General features: G+C 32.2%; 1 protein-coding gene across 3 annotated transcripts in view; it reads right to left on the reverse strand.

Annotated features, from left to right (window-relative positions):
* Positions 1-8,855: 8,855 nt before the first annotated feature.
* Positions 8,856-21,088, reverse strand: part of LOC117918372 (mitochondrial proton/calcium exchanger protein-like) — a 41,108-nt gene continuing 28,875 nt past the window's right edge. For all 3 annotated transcript variants that reach the window (XM_034834970.1, XM_034834971.1, XM_034834968.1), the window contains 6 exons: positions 13,419-13,613; positions 13,265-13,312; positions 12,453-12,599; positions 12,216-12,298; positions 9,858-9,973; positions 8,856-9,374 (listed from right to left, as the gene is read on the reverse strand). In XM_034834970.1, the coding sequence (XP_034690861.1) occupies positions 9,292-9,374; positions 9,858-9,973; positions 12,216-12,298; positions 12,453-12,599; positions 13,265-13,312; positions 13,419-13,613 (672 nt within the window). In that variant the 3' untranslated portion in view covers positions 8,856-9,291. The remainder of the gene's footprint in view (positions 9,375-9,857; positions 9,974-12,215; positions 12,299-12,452; positions 12,600-13,264; positions 13,313-13,418; positions 13,614-21,088) is intronic.

The following is a 21,088-nucleotide window of genomic DNA, read 5'->3' on the forward strand; positions in this document are numbered from 1 at the left end:
GAGTTTTGATTTTCGAACTGGGAGATTTATTTGCGTGCTTCTCAGATATACGTGTAGTTTTTGTCTTAGGCCTCTCCGCCGTCGGATTAGGGGAACTGTTTTCGTTTTGGTTTCGTGGACGGTCGAGATGGGACGGGTGGTTTCAAACACTATGGCTGGGATCGTATGCTTTGCGGAATATGGATCTGACGGTGACTTTAGGTTGAGACACGTGGCAAATCTTTACTAGGTTTTGTTTGGTGGGCTCCAATGGGGTCTAATTTGTATGCTAAAAAAACAAAATTAATGTTTTGGGGAATGGATTATGGGGTTTTTCTTTTTATCCCTACATTTTGCTAAAATTTTATTTTATTATTTATGTAATTAAATTTGGTTTTTTCTTCCAATTCTTTGAAATTTTATTTTAAAATTTTGCTAAAATAATTTATTATTTTTAAATATATTTTTTTATTTTTCTTTCACTTTTCTTCTTTATTTTTCTTTCCATCGCATTTTTTTAGAATCAAACATAACCTAAAATTATTTAATCTTTATATAATAAAAATAAATAAATAAAATCAGTTCCAAAATTCATATAAAAATAATTTATTATTTTATTTTCTTCCACTTCTCTCCATATTTTTCTTTCCCTTAACTGTCCGAACCAAACATTCTTAAACCCTATTTGTATTGGTTTTTGAAAAATATTTTAATTTTAATAAAAATCATTAAAAATATAACTTGTGGTTGAAGTTATTTTGCAGCTTACATAATAAGTCATTCATATTTGACAAAAAAATTGCCTTATAAACGTTATCCCTTATGATCCTCCTGTCTTTAATGGAGGCTTGTACCTGAAGCGAACATAAAAGGCAAAAAAAAATTAAAAATAAATAGAAGTCCCAGTCTCCTCCGTCGTACTCAATCCTGTTGAATTGACATTGTTAAAAAAAAAAGATATAAGCTGCTTGATTACATTAGAATAACTAATAACAGTAATGATAAGTGATTTATCCCAATCTGTCGATTCAAGCTAAAAAACAAAACCTAAAATGGGTGAATTTCAAAGTTGGGCATGATAATTATTTTAATTAAAAATAAGAATTTTTTATTTTTTATTTTCTCTCCTCATTTTGGAGATTTTTTTTTATAGGGAAATTATATTTGCATTCACCAACATCGGCTTCTTCATTCACTTCGTCTCTTTTAATCTCTTTATAACTTTAGTAAATTTGATCGAAAGAGTTATAGTTCTCAGTAATGGATGAATAATTAACCATTTATAATGATAGTACAAGTGCATAGGTATGTATTTTATAATATAATATTTTTTTAACGTTTCTTTTTTGCATGCTTTGAGTTAGAAGGAGACATTGTAGATGATGTTCGTGTAAAAATATTTACATACTCACATAGATTAATCATACATGATTAAAGGATACTAACAATAGAAAATCACTATAAAGAACATACCTATTTGAGTCATGATAAAAAAACGTGATTGATTGTTGTAGCCAAGTCTTCCTCTCTATGATCTTGATAATAGCTATGGTGGCTCTATGAGAAAACAGAAAACCCTTTTTATCTAGATTAGAGAGGGGACTTGGCATAACTCAAATTGGATTCTCATTGGGCCCTCCCATAATGGGCTTCAATGAGACCCATAGCTTACACTTGCCACTCAACTAAGTTTCTACTCAAAAGATGCAAAACACAATCCAAAATGTGATCACTAGTTAATTGGGCTCATTATAGAATAGACTATCTATTAAACCGTTTTTGCAAATACAAACTATTCAATTAATGTTAGCCCATATAAAAATTTTCCAACATTCTCCCTCTTGGGCTACATTAATTGTTTTTGAGGATTCATTAAATTCATTTTGAAAATAAGACTCTCAGGTTAAATACAGAAAATTTTATTTTGTGTGGCCACACCTTTTTTTTTTTTTTTTTTTAAAGAAATGATAATCTATAAGTAGCATCTTGTTAAACTTATCCGATCCAACATGGTCTTAATATTGGACTATAATGGTCTATATGTTAATCTCAACAAACATAATGCCCCTTATAGTCATGAATATTTATAACCATATCGACATGGATCGTAAACCCAGTAGTGTAGTAAGAAATCAATGCCAATATGTGATAATCATCCATATGCATTGTTTCTTATCAGTCCTCATTACAATTTACCAGCAAAATGAAATTGTAATTGCAATTTCTCAACAAAATGAAATTGCTTGACTTTAACAAGTCATATGTCACCAATAGTGCACCACAAAATCTCAAAATAGTGGTATTTGTGACATCCAATAGTATACAACTGTAATTCTTAAGGTTCAATATCTCAAGATACCATGTTGTATGTAATTCAATTACGACATGCTATAATATAATACTTAATTATGATCATCATAATAAAAAGATTTTAATTTTGCAAGTCGCAGAACAATAATGATCAATGTTTGCATAAAACAATAATTGAAATAAGGGAAATCACAAAAGCTCCCACTAAACCAAAGAATCAAAAGACTTAATGACACCCATATTCACAACATGTTCCTTGAACGTTATGGGCTTTAAACCTTTGGTTAGAGGATCAGCTAGCATGGACTCAGTTCTTATGTGCTAAATCACAATATCTCCTTTCTTCACTAAGTCCTTAACGGTAAGGTACTTGATTTCCATATGCTTAGAACCCGTACTAATCTTATTGTTCTTAGAGTAGAACACAGCTGCATTATTGTCACAATAAATCACAATGGGTCGAAAGATGGAATCAACAACTTGCAACTCTGAAATCAAATTTATTAGCCAAACAGCTTGAGATGATGCACCATAACAAGCTACAAACTCAGCATACATGGTCGAGGATGCAATTAGGCTCTGTTTGACACTTTTCCATGAAATGGCTCCACCAGCTAACATAAAAATGTATCCTGAAGTAGATTTGCGATCATCAGAACAACCACCAAAATCAGAATCTGAGTATCCAACTACCTCTAGATTATCCACCCTCCTATACACAAGCATAAAATCCTTCGTTCTTTGTAGATATCTCATGACTTTCTTTGCAGCAACCCAATGATCATGTCCAGGGTTCGATAAATATCTACCAAGAACGTTAACAATGAAAGCGATATCAGGTCTTGTACATACTTGTGCATACATCAGGCTACCAATGACACTAGCATAAGGAATAGTCTTCATGGCATCCTTTTCCAAATCATTCTTTGGACACTGTTCATTGCTGAGTTTATCCCCCTTCACAACAGGTACATCACCAGCTTTGCACGTCTGCATATTGAATCTTTTAATCACACGATTGATATAGGCTTTCTGAGATAGCCCAGGGAGGTTTCGAGATCTATCACGATAAATCTCAATACCCAACACAAAAGATGCTTCTCCAAGATCCTTCATGTCAAAATTAACAGACAAAATATGCTTGGTATCATTCAAGAGATTCACATCGCTACTAGCAAGTAGAATGTCATCGATATAAAGAACCATGAAAATGTATTTGCTCCCATTAACCTTCATGTAAACGCACTGATCAAACTTGTTCTCTATAAAACCAAAATACGTCACAATTTTGTCAAATTTCAAGTACCACTGGCGAGAAGCTTGCTTGAGACCATAAATTGACCTTTTCAATTTGCATACCATGTTCTCTTTTCCATTTTCCTTAAATCCTTCAGGTTGTGACATGTAGACTTCCTCACTCAAATCACCATTGAGAAAAGCTATCTTGACATCCATATGATGAAGCTCTAAGTCAAAATGAGCTACCAACGCCATAACTAGCCTAAAGGAATCTTTGGTAGAGACTGGTGAGAAAGTCTCTGTGAAATCAATGCTCTCTCGCTGTGTATACCCTTTAGCAACCAATCGAGCCTTGTATCTTTCAACATTTCCTTTGTTGTCTCTTTTGGTCTTGAATACCCATTTGCATCCAATGGGTTTATATCCTTTATGAAGATCAACAAGTTCCCAAACATCATTGTCTGACATAGACTGCATCTCATCTCTCATGATAATCAACCATTCATTTGCCTTATCACTATTGAGAGCTTCACAATAAGTAGTAGGGTCAACTTCTTCTCCAATGTCATACTTTCCCTCTCCAAGGTAAACATAATAATCGTTAGATAAGGCAGGTCTCCTAGTTCTTTGTGATCTCCTCATTTCCACAAGAGGAATCTCATCCACAATAGGGCTTATTTCGACAGTAGGGAAATTGACAGCAACAACTCCTTATTGAATCCCAGAATCAAAAGCTCCAACATTAAGGTTAACGTTTGAGACTGGTAAACGTAAAGAAATAACATCCATGGGTTCCAGTCTTTCATCGGATTGAGAGGGTATACTATCAACAACATCCAACTCTAAAAACTTTGCCACTTGAGACTCAACAATTCTAGTGCCACGAGTCGAACAATAAAACTTGTATCCTTTTGAGTGACTAGGATACCCAATAAAGTAGCACCTAGTAGTTCTCGAATTCGTCTTCTTTAAAGAAGGATCATAGATTTTCACCTCAGCTGGACATCCCCATACTTTAAAATGATTCAAACTGGGTTTTCTATCTGTCCATAGTTCAAAAGGTGTTTTAGACACAGACTTACTAGGAACACTGTTCAAAATGTAGGTTGTTGTTTTAATGGCTTCACCCCATAAGTATTCTGGCAAATATGATCTACCCATCATGCTCGCCATGTCCAAGTCCATCATTCCTAAAACAAGCTCTATGTTTGATCTCCATCTCTTATAGTTCGACCCACTTAGAATTTCAATTGTAGCATTATTGTTGTTCACAGCAAAGGAAACTGATTGACAAAATTTTGCAACTAGATCAATCATGGGCAATAGGTAAAAAAAAAAAAAAAAAAAAAAAACTTAAATTATCATAAGCAATACAATACAAGAATCAATTGTACTATCATAAACTCCCCTTTGGGCAGAGTCCACAATAAACAACTATTCTCTAAGCATGAAGATCAACAAATAATTCATTAAAATTTATTTCCTTTGGGCAAATAAATTTATCAAATTATTTATCTCATTCAATATCCTCATGTTGTTAAATTAATTTGCACAATAACCCCCTTTGGGTAGACGATTGTACAAATTGATCTAAAATTTTCCCCATCAACAAAATAGGAACTCATAAACTTGCAAATTTTGATGGTTAAATCACTTTGGTAAAATAACCTCAACAATTCACATGCAACATTCCAAAATTGGGTAAATTAAAAAAAAATTGCCCAACAACAATAGTGCATATTAGCGATATATATGCATATGATCAATTATAGTTGCAAGAATTTGAACAACAATTTTTTTTTATTACACTTTAAATTAATTATTTAACTAGTTTATGTGATTTAGACCAAGTAGGAGAGTATGCATGAAAAAGTTTCAATCTAGAGAGAGTGAGTACTACACTCCTATTCCATATATATTATCATAATTTCTGGTAAATTCTCAACATAAAATTATACCAAAAAATAATTTTAAGCTAATTAAATCACATAAATAAGTAATAATTATTTAATAAATATTTTTGACCCCCCAAAAATAAAATAATATATCTAGAAAAATAGATTACAAAAAAACGAGCGCACAGGAAAAAACGGGGCTCAAAACGGACACTGGATGAGGTTATACGCGCCTCACACGCTTGACCTGCGAGTGGGAAATGTGTGGCATATGTGACACGTGTGACATGTGCTGGAGGTCATCTTCAACCTCCAGCATTGGGTCTAAAATTCTGCAATACGGGTCAAATGACCCGGTTGCAACTCGGATTACAAACAATTGAAAAAAAAGTTTTTTTTTTTTTGATCGAGATCTTGAGGGCTTTAAAACTTTAGGTTGTTTCTAACAATTTTAGGACATTTAATCATAAAAAAAACAACTTAAAGATCTCCATAATTGATCAACAAAATTCGATTTTTCATACCTCCATAGCCAAGATTGAAAAACTCTATTTTAACACCTATTTCGGCCTCATTTTACATGTATTTTTACATTAGCAATATAAGAAGTCTCTTTACAACAATTAATTAAACAAAAAAAAAAAAAAAAAAACATCTCAATCTTGCTCAATTTTTTTTTTTAAATAAAATGAATTTTCTATAGTTCATACCCATATTTTCAAATTTTCAATTTTCACCAAATTGAGCCAAAAAAAATTGAAATTGATGCTACATATCAACTATAATATATGTAAACAACAAAATTTAAGAGTTTAATTTGAGTAAAACACAATAATTTGAACAAATAAAATTTTTCTTGAATCTTTAAACAAGAAAATTTTGAAAATTTAAAAATTTAATTACTCCCTATTTAAACAACGAAATTGCACATATGATATATCAATTTGAAGCTTGTGACAAGAGGAACAAAAAGCCTAAAGTTTCACAATCAAAAGAAACTATAAAAAAAACATGCACTTTCATGGATCACAAATTTGGCTCCGAAAAGAAAATAAAATAAGAAACTAAAAATTTTATTTTCGATTTCCAAATGTAGATCCTAAATCATGTAAGTTAGGCTCTAATACCGCATGTAAAAATATTTACATAATCACATGGATTAATCATACATGATTAAAGGATACTAACAATAAGAAATCACTATAAAGAACATACATGTTTGAGCCATGATAAAAAAACGTGATTGATTGTTGTAGTCAAGTCTTCCTCTCTATGATCTTGATAATAGCTATGGTGGCTCTATGGGAAAACAGAAAACCTTTTTTTATCTAGATTAGAGAGGGGACTTAGCATAACTCAAATTGGATTCTCATTGGGCCCTCCCATAATGGGCTTCAATGAGACCCATAGCTTACACTTGCCACTCAACTGAGCTTCTACTCAAAAAATGCAAAACTCAATCCAAAATGTGATCACTAGTTAATTGGGCTCATTGTAGAATAGACTATCCATTAACCTGTTTTTGTAAATACAAATTATTCAATTAATGTTAGCCCATATAAAAATTTTCCAACAGTTCGATGTTAAAAGGTTGAACTTTTTATAAATGTTTGACATTGTACTTCTTCTAAACTTTACATTGAGACATTTTTGCAGTCAATCAAAATTATTCTTCTAAACGCTTTTATCTGTCAGATAATTGAACATGTCTTGTTCATCCGACATTTCTATTGTGTCTGACCTTTTAGTTTCAAACATTTTCTCATTGTTCACATTTTCATATTCGAACTTCTCCAAAGTATTTAACTTTCCCACACCATGGAATCAATTTTTTTTTTTTCATTTTTATTACACTATTTCACGATTTCTCATTCTAAATAGTTTATAAATGTTTCTCTATCATTTTTACAATAGGTGATTGATAAAAAAAACTACATAAAGAATAACTCCTAAAAGATATTCATGTGGCATGTCATATGGAATCAAACAAAACGTATGGGTATATATATATATATATATATATATATATATATATATATAATTAGTTATCAAAATGCCTCAAATACTCTTTTGTTATTAAATGAGCAAAGAAGATAATTTATTAATTTTATCTTTGTGGTTGAGAAAAATAAGTTGAGGGAAAAAATTAAGTTGAGGGAAAAGAAGAAGAAGAAGAGTGTAGAGAGAATAATGGGAACAATATTTTAAGTATTTTTAAAATTTTAGGTAAATATATTAATAAGATATGGTTTTTAGTGGATGTGTAAATAAAGTGTGTGCAAAGATGGATTGAAATATAATTTCCCTTCTTTTTAACACCTTATTAAACTACCAATCAGCAAGCGGTGATTAGGTAAAAAGGAAAAATATTTTTAATTTTCTTATTTATTACTCATTTATTTAAAATGATGCTATTTCCTTTCAATTTGGTCACGTTTTCTTTATTATACATAATTTTTAAAATGATGTTTTTTAAATTAAATATTAAGGGTTTGTTTGGAAACATTTCAAAAACAATCGTCAAATTTTTGTTGAATAATTGTATTTAATCATTTTTTTTTATCAAACATGATTTTTAAATAAAAAATAAAAATTACTTCAAAAAATAGTTCACAAACACCCTTTAAGCTTCCTCATTCCATGACTTGAACCACCCATTGCTATTTTTCATCTATTAAAAAAAAGGGGGGGCTTTTCTAAAGAGTACGTATAAAAACCCATCAATACTTTGAAAATAAAAGGTGAGAAATTTGAAACAGAATTTTATTAAACTTGATTAATACCCCCAACAAACAATAATAATAATAATAATAATAATAATAAAATAAATCAAAAAATAAAAAATCTACATTTTAAGTGGATGAAATTTTGTCATCATTTCTTACTTTTGGCACTTCAATCTTACTTTTTTCATATTTAGTTTCATTTTCTTATTCCTTTTTCTGCATATTTATAAAATTATTTAATGACTTAAATTTCACCACTTTCAACAATTAAGATTACAAGTTCAATAGATACTAAACCGATACTCTAAAATTTTATGATTCTGCATACTTTATTTATATTTTTCGTACTCTGAAGATCTTTTCAATATTGTACCAAAAATAGTGAGATTAATAAGAAAACCTTCACACCAAAAAGAGCTATTTGATAGCATTTATGGGCTCTTTCTATTATTGATCCAACCTTGCAAACTATTCCGCCATGATATAGAGTTTGGGTTCAAAATAGTCCTTTTATCCGAACAAAGTTGAGTTTTGGTTGTTCAAAATGATCTCCTTCTCTTTCCTACTTTTACCTTTTATTTATTTATATTTTAAAATTGTACTAAATTTCCATACTAATTTAAAAAAATAAAAAAAATAAACAAAAAGGCTCGTTCAAATAATAGTTTCAAAATATGCCTAAAGTGAATGTATCTGGGTCGTGGGGTGCCATCACAAATTTTCTTTTCATAGCTTTCATAGAATGAATTGAAGGTTTTCATACTAGATCAAGCCATTCTTAGTGGATTTCATACCATCTATTTTCTATACAAGAAATGTGATTGTAATTGCAGAGCCAAAACAAAAATCTTTTACACTGCAATCTGCATATACATTAGATTTTTCTCTTCTACAACATTAATTTTTAAAAAGGAAAAAAAAAAAAGAAAAGCATCCATGTTATCTGCTTGTACGAAAGAATAATCCTTTTATGTGGAAGAGCTCCCAAGCAAGCATCATCTAAGAAGAAAATGAAGCTGGACTTCATCCAAAATGGCCATGCAAAACTCACTGTAATAAACACCCTTACCAGTTTGCTAAGCAGTGGGGTCAATCAGAAAAATCTCATAAGAGGGTCTAAAAATCGAGGCTTGTACCCTCCTCTATACTCTTCCTGGTTCATCTGAATTATCATCTTCCCTTTCACTGCCTAATTTGATGATGTCTTCAACGCGGATTTTTCCTTCTGTTGCAAGGAAAATCAAGAGCATCATTATTCATTAATCATGTTAAGAGTACAACAATAGCATGACCGAGATACAAAGATTTAAAAGGCTTTTGGAACCCACAAAAAATGAAATCATTCTGCTTTAGTTTGACAGAGCATTTGAAAGAGTTCATTTTGGTCCTCCCCTTAACTTTTTCCCATAATTAAGAGAGTAAAATGAGTCCATTTCATAGTTGGCAGTTGGCAATGAAATTTCTGGCTCTGACATAAAACGATGGCTCATTTTACTGTTTCCCTTTTTGTTAGAAAGGAATGTTTTGATTCCCTTGCTTGATGACAGAAGAATAATTGAATCACAAAGAAAATGAAGGAGGTTGGAGGATTGGTACCACAACTAAAATCCCAGAAAAGGATTTTAATTACTGTGAGATTATTTGAATTTTGCTGAGCAATGGAAGGAGCATGAGGATCAAGGCGGAAATCTGAAAATTAGTGGCTTACCTTTATCTTTGGAAAGGTTGCTGATAAGTTCTTGGATACCGTCCTTGCCCAAGGTGTCCTTGAGGTACATAGTTGCTGATGCTACCTCCTCGGGAGTGACTTTGCCATCATAATCTCTGCACATAGAAAAGACAAATGTTCTATTTGATGGATTTTTTCCATAAGATCATGAATAGCTTAAAAACAAGGCTTATGGTAGTGATAGATTCTTCCACTAAGAAGATATAGTGTAAAAATCATTCTTTTAATAAATTATACATTGTAAATATCATTCTTTTAATAAATTATACAACATAAACATCATATATTTGTTAAGAATGAATATCAGGAAATGAGACGAGAATGGATCAAGATAGGGTTGGGAAAATGCAGCCAACAAATATTTAACAGCTGGCATTATGTCCTAATACTATGATTTGTCACTAGAAGTTAAAACAGGCTGTTGCAAATACATCACTTGCAAAATATAATTCAAGATATTTCTTTAATGGGAAACAAACATCCTGTTTTTGCAAATAAAGTTAATAAAAATTTCAAAAAAACAATAAGGGTACATCAGCAGAGAATTACTCATGTGTGTTCCTATGCCATTTGTGCTTCAGGTACAAGAGTTTGACATATGATGCTCTACATTCAATGCCAGAAAATGTGATTCTGAGGTGGTTCTTCTTCTCAACCATATTTATTTAAAATATAATAGTAGAGCTAAAATATGTGGGACACTTGTCCCTATTTAGAGTTAGCATGTTGGACACTAATCCATGAGGCACCCCATGCCCGCCTATGGCTTACCCTTTCTGGACACAAAAAAATACCCCTTTTCCTTACTAAACTTAAAAACGTGCAAAAGAACCTACCAACAATGACCTCTCATGGAAGCACTTATAAAGTCATTCCTTACCTATGATTCTTCATGATTCTTCCATATGACATAGAGAACCACAAAGAATTCATGTACGTTCAAATTGCTAATTCACATAGATGCCTACAAGTTAAATGTGCCGCAGTGTCTCTATACTAGGACTTATCACAAAGAAATTCATGAATGCAATGCTAATGTCTGCCCATCCATAATGGTAGGAGAGGCAAATGAGAAAAGATGAAGAGAAAAAGGAGAAAAAGGCAAAGCCCATGCAGAACTCTCAACTTTTTCAAACTACAGTTGGGATGAAGAGTACTGGCAGCCAAAACCGTCTAATTCATTTTTCATTAATTCAACAATTTCAACTGTTAAAATACTATAGCAGCATCCAGAAGGTCAGTCTTCTGACAGGTGATAGAGGCAGTCAGAATAATGCACATAACCAAAAAAATAACTGGTAATTTTTTTGAGGCAAAGCAAAAAGAAAGGAAAAAAGGAAAAAGAACACAGAGATCATCATATTCTCTACTGAGGAAAAACAATAGAAATTACAAACCATATAGAAACTTTTCTTTTGATTCAATATAATACATATAAAGGTTTTCTGAGTTAATTGATGCTGAAAATATCAATACTTCCATACTTCTTCCACCATGTCCACTATGTTCTCCAATATCCATTGATGATAATCTTTGCCCTTTATTTATTTATTTTAAGTATTGGTTGCTGGGCTAACATTGCTCCCCATATTCAGCCTATCTCTAAAAACAGCTTTCTTAGGAAACAAATGTCAGTATAGAGGGGGTCCAAACAGGCAAAATCTCAAGCAAGCCAATAATTCAGATTATTGCAGTAGCAAAAGAAGTATCTTTTCCATGCTATTAAAACAACTTAAGACTTCAAGGTTTGCCACAATATTGGATGTTAGGAAGGAAATATCTAGCACCAAAAAGTTAGCTAATTCTACAGCTCTTTCCTGTTTAAAGGTTGCAGGTTTTATTATGTGGTTGATTTTATATTTGAGAACTATATTTTAAAAGTGCTTTTATTAAAAGTATGGATAATCTTGACATTGTTTAAAAAAATAAATAAAAAACTGTTTCACACATCATGAGGAAAAGCAGAGGTCTCTCTTTCTTTCCCAAACATAGATAAATCATGTTAAGAAAAGACCTACGTAGGAAGTTCTATCCAACACCTTAAAAATTGTTACTTTTAAACATTGCCTTTGGCATTTAAGAATCTCTATCGAACAGGACTTAAAAGTGACAACAAGACCTACCAAAGTAAGGTAATCCTGACAATATTGCAGCACAACTAGTAAGAACCCTATTTCCTAGAACAACTTGACATTATACACAAATGAGCTAAAATCCATTTGACTTTTATTGTGTTAGCTAAAAGAGAAGCAGAAGTGAGAGATCATGATGGAATCCTAGGTAAGTTAAATATACCATAACTCACACACACACATTTCCAAGAAGAAATTAGCATACCGGTCGAGTAACCGCCAACGGTCTCCAATTTTGGCATCTACATCATCAATTTCCTTTTCAAGCTTTTGGAGCATAGCATCAACCTAAAATGTGAAAGGACACAACAACCCATTTATTAACTCTCCATATTGGATTCATTACAATTCATGAGCCAGACAGATTAGAAAAATAGGTTGGATGACATCAAGGTATAATTGGAGATCATAGCAACTTGAGGCCCTTTCAAAAGCTACTTACCCTGTCAATGAGAGCAGAAGAAGCTTTGTCAGCAACAGCCATCTCAACAGCATGGTCACTGTCCTTCCTGGCAGCTCTATAAGCCTCCCTAGCCTCTTCTTCATCTTCTGTACCCTCTTTCTCAACCATGTGATTGTACAGCTCTATCTGCAAATACCATAGAAACAAACAAATGTAGTCTATGGTAGATATAAAGTGGAGAGTACAGCAATTAATTCTTAGTGTGGTTTTTTATTATATTGATTGTCTCCTATGTAGGACTCATCAAAAAATGGTTGCCACAGGATGACACAAATATAAGAACACTATTCTTCGTTAAGCAGTTCTTATAACTGACCAGGCAGGTATCTATTATGTATTAAGAAAATTGAAGACGAAGTGACGAGCATGGAAAAGCAGCTTCATGTACATGTGGTCAGAGGGAGAAAAAAAAAATGATAGCAAGCACTTCAGTGAATTATGCCTGTAATGAATATTTAATTTGTTTATCACATTGAAAATCACCTAGAACATGTTGAATGCTCTGTCCAGTGGTGGAGGCACAACAATATCGTGTCAATGGAATGATATACTAGCCAAAAGATGAATATGAAATATATAAAGGTAGAAGCTCAATGTGCACAAAATCCAAATATTTAAATGAATAAGGAGTCTCTATCATTCTTAAAGAAACAAAATAAAATTCAGCATACAGTAATATGCAGAGAAAAAGAACCTCCAAAAATAGAAACATTCTTTTAAGGCTGCAAACTTAAGGAGTAAAATTTCATAGTATTGATAAAGATATAGGTATAGCCATGATAAATCCGCACCTCCTTATTGACAAGTCTTAAGAACGCTTCACGCTCCCAGCTGACTGACTGAAAGAATTGGGAGAAAAAGCAAGTTAAGATTCTTACAGATGGCATCACCTCAAGCTTACAACACTTGACAAGTTCTGTAACAAGAGCTACATCCAATCCTTACTGATGCAGAAGCTAAAACAACCAACGCACGACTAAGCTCACAAATCTGCTGCTGTTTTTCCAAAGTTTTTGCTTCTGCCTGTTCTTGTGCTTCTCTTGCCGTTGGAATAGTCATCTCTTCCAAAGCCACATCCTTTTGGTTAACAGTGGATTCCTTTATCCGTGCCTGCACCTCTTCCTCTTTCTCTTCTTCTTCCTGTAAACGATTAATTTAGAAGCGGTTAATTGGATCAAAGCATTTAAGATAAAAAGAAACAAAAAGGCATCCACGAAAAAGTTTAAGTCGCTCCAATAGTTCTCAAGCACTTGTAATTACTAAAATGGAGAAGCATAATAATTTTTTCCTTTTTTTCCATTTTTTTTTTGGGATAAGTAAACTAGAAATACTAAAAGGCACTTAACAGAAAAGGGAGAGCAACCCTAGTATACAGAGAGTATATAGAGAGCGCCAAAAGGCAAAAACAGAGACAAAGAGAGACCCTTAAGCAGCCTAAGCCCTCCCAAGCAATCAAGAAAATCCAAGGAAATAAGCTTACATAATAGAAGCATAATAACTCTAATCCATTAAAAACAAGCAGCTTGACTTAGGGAAGCAGAAAACAAACTTAGAAGTCTCACCAGTCACCACAAGCTTATAGAATTTACATATCACATAAAAGAAAACTGCATTTGTCAGTTCACATTATATCAGGTAAAGATATCACACACAACTAAAGAAATGGATAGTGTTTGGCACTACAAAAGCATTGCATAAATTCTACATGGAAGGGATGAAGACATGGAATGCTAAAAGCATATAACCACTATTAACTTAGTAAAAGGCAGTGTATCAGAGATAAAGTTTTATGAAAAATACTGGTTACAATAGGGATTTCCTGCTATAGAAAACATTGCAAATACTGACTTGTGAAGTATTTCAAACAAGTTTTATTTTTAAATACACTAAGGAATCTTGTATGAGTGACTTAATTCATAAAATCTATTTCTTATTAATATGTAGGATGTAATGATAATAGCATTTCCTCAATGAGCATTAGTGGATGCACCAACAGAATGTGACAAGAAAGAACACAATGTATCAGTAAAGTGAAAACACCACACAAGCGTGTAAAACTGTAGAGTTACAGTAAAGAACTCCACAGTACTTAAGCATCACAAGGAGGCCCTTAACACAGAAAAGTGTTAATGGATCAGTTAAAAATACCTATAGTGTAGAGAAGTCAAAGGCTGATTGTTAGCTGATTTTCAAAATTAGGAAATTACTTATTTTTCCTATTTTTCCATATAGCTCCTTGACTGTAGGACAGATATTTTAAGAAGTTATTTTTTCTTTTTCTGTCATATAGAAAACCTTATATGATAGTATAGATTCAATATTCAAAATACAATAATGCGTATATTCAACTTCATGGTATTAGATCTTTAGGCTCTTTAATTCCCCGATTATTTCTTGGTTTCAACGAGTTTTGCAACTGTTAGCCTTCATTATTGACAACGAAGAATCGTTCTAATGAGGATGGGCATTAGTTTAATAGGAATTACATTAGGACTAGTATTTATTGGAGTAAAATTAAGAGTAGCTAATTAGGCTATAGGAGAATTAGAATTAGAGTCATTATGGGTTATTAGAATCCTAGTAAACTTTGGATTTTTTAGAGAAACCTATAAATAAGGCTAATTGATGTAAACCAAAATATTGATTGATGATTAATAATATTACATTTTCTTACATACTTTGTAATTTCCAATGGTAAGACTCCATTGATTTTCTTCTAGGTTAGACTTCTAGAAGGCCTTAGTACAACTCTTAAGGTTCTATCTCTTCTTCTTTCTTTATATTTTATTTTATTCCATTTTGCTACCATAAACTTTATCTCTTGTTCCTCTTCTTAAATCCTATAGGATAAAATCCCTAACACACCTATTTCATTGTAGGCAACCATCCTAGGGTTGACTTACATCAGTTTTGGTATCAAAGTTAAAAATTCTTGGCTTGAATGCCTATGCAATTAAGGAGCAAAGCAATTTATGCAAGCAGGAGTTCAAAAAATACTTCTAATAATCAAGATGCTGCTACAACACACTTAGAGGAAATTTTTGCCACATGAAAATCTCATCAAGATATTATAATACAACTAAGTAGCAAACTTGATGAAATCATGGAGTAATTAGAAAAAAGTCAAGAAAAACAACCAATTGAAGATGAAGTAACTGCAAGCCATTAATTCAGATAATTGCCCTGTAGATCATGTGAAGAACAAGGCAATTTTAGGATGGGAAATCAAAGAAAGGGCAAACTCTTTGAGCAAGATGACGATGTGACAAAAAAGGTAAGCCTTAAAGTTGTTGAATTTTATGGAAAATTAAATCCAACATTTTTTCTTGATTGGATGATGTCAATAAACAATTACTGTGATTGGTATGCTATGCCTAAAAATAGAAAAGTTTGTTTTGTAAAGGCAAAGTTGAAAGGAGCAGTACGTCTATGGTGACATAATATTAAGAATCAACTTTATAGAAGCGGACATATGAGACAAGATGAAGAAACACTTTCTCCTAGTTGACTATGAACAACTCAAGTGCACAAAATTGTTTTCTCTCAAACAAGGTACTGAGTTAGTTGAAGAATATATAGAAAGATTCCATGAATTGAGCATTCAAAATCAAGTGTGGGAAAGTGAGGCTCAACTTGTAGCCCGTTATAAAGCTAGATTCAAATGGAGATTCAACTTGAGATGATAGTTGCATGCACTTATATCATGGATGATGTTTATCAACTACCCCTTAAAATAGAAGAGGGGCTCAAATTGGGAGTACTTTCGCTAGGGCAATTCCATAGATTTCAATCTAGCCCTTGTGGATGATGTTTATCAACTAGCCCTTACAATAGAAGAGGGGCTCAAATTTTGGGCTTCCAGATGTCTAAGTTCACAAATTGGGAGTACTTTTTTCAATCAAACAATAAGCAAACCATTAAGCACAACAAATTTCCAAACTTTAACCAACTAAATGGTGAGGGCAGTAATCAACAGCTTCAAATGTGGTTAATAGAGATGCTAATAAGGGTAAAAATTCAATGAATATTGGATATAAAAAGGTAGGTGTGACTCCTTTATGCTTAAAGTATGGTGGGCATGATCATTATGTTGTTGTGTGCCTAAGCAAAGGTTTACACTTTTGTGTTGAAGAACCATAATCTAAATTAAAGAGTTATCCAAAGGAAGAAGAGACCTGTATTGAAAATGAACCCAATTACAAATGTGATTACTATGATGGTATGACAGAAGGTGATAGTCTTGTAGTATGACCTTTGTTAGTTGTCCCAAAGGTGAAAAGAGAAGAAGATTGGTGACATACTAGCATTTTCCATACATGTGTCTCTTGTTAAGGAAGGTTATATACTATGATCATTGATGGAAGTATCAATTTGAACATAGCTTTGCAAAAACTTGTTGAGAAGCTAAACCTTAAAACAAAGAAACATCCAAATCCATTCTAAGTAGCATGGATTAATGACACCTCCATTCTGGTAATTTCCCTTGCTCAGTCATATTTCTTTTTGGTAAGGACTTTGAAGAGTATGTATGGTGTGAGGTCTTACCAATAAAATTGAGTCATTTTTTGCTTGGAAGACCTTGACCTTTTTATAGAAGGGCTCAACATGATGGCTACAAAAATATATATCCTCCCATACACAATGGGCGTAAAGAGATCCTTCGTCCAATGAAAGAAGCTCCACCAGTTACGATGCCAAAGGAAGCATAACCAAGAAATGTGTTTACCATACTTCAATTTGAAAAGAAGAGCATGGAAACTAAAATTATTTTTGCTTTAATGACTTAAGAAATGGATGAATTTAAAAAGAAAGATAAATATCCAACAAGATTACATAATATCCTTGATAATTTTTCTGGCTTATGGTTAGTAGAATTACCTAATAAACTTCCTCCTATGCATAACAAATAACTTATGATGAGGATGAATCTCTAAGATATATATCAAGAAAGGGAATTATCATTAGTTGCAATTAATGTAGGATTAATATTACTTGGAATTAAATTAGGATTAGTATTTGTTAAAGTTAAATTATGATTAGCTAATTAAGTTATAAGAGAATTAGAATCAGTGTTAGAATGGGTTACTAGAATTCTAGTAGACTTTGGATTTCTTAGAAAAACCTATAAATAAGGCTAATCAATGTAAATCAAAGGTATTATGGTGCAGCGGAAGGTTTGTTTCAAAACGAAATAGAAAAACACTCAAGAACCAACACAAAGATCACAATAGGATCTAAAAATTAGAGAATAATTTTGAAAAATTATATTGAACTCCTCTCTAACAATTACAATGAGCCTTTAAATAATGTTTGTAATGCAAAAATAAAAGAAATAACCGAAATAGGAAACTAGAAATAGGAAACCAAGGTAATTGGAAACTAGGAAAACTAGGAAAGAAATAGAAAACTAATGATTAACCTACAATAGAAACTATTAATGTAGAAAATAGAAACTAATGATGTAGGAAATAGAAACTAATGATGTAGGAAACTAAAAATAGAAACTAATGGAAATAGGAACTAATCTAAAATAGAAACTAATGGAAATAGAAACTAATCTAAAATAGAAACTAATGATAATTGTGTGTTGCATCATATTGATTGATGTCAATAATATCACGTTCTTTTTTTTTTCCAAGTGTTGCAATCCTCAATGGTGAGACTTTATTTATCTTCTTCTAGGTAAGACTCCTAGAAGGCCTTAGTGAGACTCTAAGGTTTTTGTCTCTTTTTCTTCATATCTTCTTTCTCTACATTTTTTATTCTATTTTTCTCTACCATAAAAACTTTATCCCTTGTTCCTCTACTTAAACGTTAAAAAATGAAAACCCTAACCCACCTATTTGATTGTAGACAACCATCCTAAGGTTGTCCTCCATCAACTTACCACAAGCTTCTTGATAACCCATAATTATTTTGAGAACTATCAATTTGTTTCACAACATCGGAAAGTCTTTCGGAGTTTGGTACTTGCCTTATATGAAATTGAAGAAGTTCAAGAGATATTGAGATGCTATCTTATCGTGGTAAAGAGTTGACAAAGAAAAAAAGGTGTGGAAGGCATTGCTCAAGATTTCAATTGATCATGGAAAATCACGAAAACTCGAGGTCAAGTTTTTTTCCAACTCAGAGGGAATTGATGAGGATGGACATTAGCTTGAGTTGGAATTAAATTATAATTAGTATTTATTGGAGTAAAATTAGGAATAGCTAATTAAGTTATAGAAGAATTAGAATTAGAATCATAATGGGTTATTAGAATCCTAGTAGACCATGAATTTCTTATAAAAGGCTATAAATAAGACTAATTAATGTAAACCAAAATATTGATTGATGATTAATAATATTATATTTTTCTTACATATTTTGCAATTTTCAATGGTGAGACTTCAAAAAAGCCTTAGAGTAACTCTAAGGTTTTATCCCTTTTTCTCCTTATCTTTCTCTATATTTTGTTTTATTCCATTTTGCAGGCATAAACTTTATCCCTTATTTCTCTCCTTAAACCCTGAAAGATAAAATGCCTAGCCCACCTATTTCATTGTAGGTAACCATCCTAAGGTTGTCCTACATCACATTCTCATCACTTTTTTTTTTCTTTCTTTTTTTTTATACCATTCTATGTGGTCACAAATTACTTTTTGCTCAACACACCATATTGGAAACCTCTAAGTTAAACAATTAGGTTGTGACTTCTTAACAACCAATAGGCAAGTATTAAAATCTTCAAGTGTCCAACTAACTAAGTGGGAGGAATTATCTTGTTTAGTCATAACTAGGTACAACTTTCTTGAAAGGTAAAGGAAAGCTAAGTCATTTGATTGAACTAGGGCCTAGCCACGCTCCAATAAGTATTATGATTTTCAACTCTTCGTGTCTTAAAAGATTGTTTCTTAAGTTTTTGAGTCATTGACTTAGGCATTATTGACTATACGACAAATTCTTCACATCATTTCTCTACATATAGTCCATATCTCCAAAATAAAAAAAAAATTAAAATAGCTAATGGTACTTCAGCTACAATAGTTGGTTAGGGCACAATAAATTTATCACCATCTTTGTTCTTGAGCTCAATATTACATGTACCAAAGTTGTTAGTTCAATCTATCAAATTAGCAAAGATTTAAATTGCAGCGAAACATTTTTCCTTTCTTATTGTGTATTTAGGATTGAGTTATAGGAAACATGATTGCATGTTAAAGAACAAGAAGGGCTGCACCTTATTGAAGCTGTTAGTGGAAGTGGTGACAAACTACCACCCTCTTATCTTTTAGAAAAACTCTCATCCATAAATACCAAATTTGGCTACATCATCTCTGATTAGGACATCCACAATTTCTTTTATTAAGAAAAATGTTTCCTTTATTCAAGATTTCGATATCAATGTGTTCCATTGTGAGGTCTATGAATTGGCCAAACATCATAGGGCCTCATTTGCATTAAACAATAAAAAATTATCTCATCCATTTACTTTGATTCATGTAGATGTGTGGGATCCCTTCTTGTATTCCAAATGTTTCTAGATCTCAATAGTCTGTGTCTATCATTGATGATTGGACTAGGGTCACTTGGTTGTATTTGTTGAACAATAAATCTGATGTGAATAGTGTGCTTTCTATATTCCATAAAATGATTGATAACCAATTTGGGTTTCAAATTTAAAATGTAAGGTGACATTTTTCCAAGAAAAAAGCATCATTCATCAATCTTCTTGTAATGATATTCTCCACATCAAAATGGGGTTATAGAAAGGAAAAATAAGCATCTTTAAGAAGTTACAAGAGCCCTATTATTTCAAAATAATGAGCCTAAGTCTTATTGAGGGGAAACAGTTTTAATGACTACGTACCTAATAAACAAAACGCCTTCTAGAGTCTTGGATCATTGATCTCCATTGACTATTTTGTCGAAGTTTTTCCCTAATTTTGATGGTTTTGGTCAACTCCCTCCTTAAGTGTTTGATTTTCTCTCTTATGTTCATATTCATGCTCAAAACCGCAACAAACTTGACCGTAAAGCCCTTAAATGCACTTTTGTAGGATATTCTCTAAAAAAAAGGGGTTATAAATGCTATCACTCATCTTCCAAAAAGTTCTTCAGAACCATGGATGTCACTTTTGTGGAAAACCAACCATTTTATTCCAAGACTTATCTTTAGGGAGATCCTTTAACAGAAGACAAGCCATCATATTTTGTTTTTTAATCTTGAACTATCCATACCTTCCTTTGTCCCACATGTTGCAACTCTAAACCTTCAAACGGAAGCTAAGAGACTTAGTAGCCTTAGTATCATACCATTACAAGTCTATCAAGAGGAAAACAACAATAACTTGAACAAAAGCAAGTCTAAGAATCTGATCCTGTGATATGTACTAAATTATTTTTTTCTTGTAAATTGCTTTCTTCTCAGTATACTAAAAATGGGTTGGAAAATGTTGATGATTCTCATGATGAGACTATTTTTGAGGACCTAGATTTACCTATTGCCATTGGAAAGAAACTCGAAAGTGCACTCAACACCTATTTCCAATTTTATCTCATTTGATAAACTATCATATTCATATAAAGACTACCTTTGTCACCTAAATTCCATCAAAATTCCGAAAACAGTCCAA

Source organism: Vitis riparia, chromosome 7 (genome assembly GCF_004353265.1).
Source record: "Vitis riparia cultivar Riparia Gloire de Montpellier isolate 1030 chromosome 7, EGFV_Vit.rip_1.0, whole genome shotgun sequence".
NCBI classification, from domain to species: Eukaryota; Viridiplantae; Streptophyta; class Magnoliopsida; order Vitales; family Vitaceae; genus Vitis; species Vitis riparia.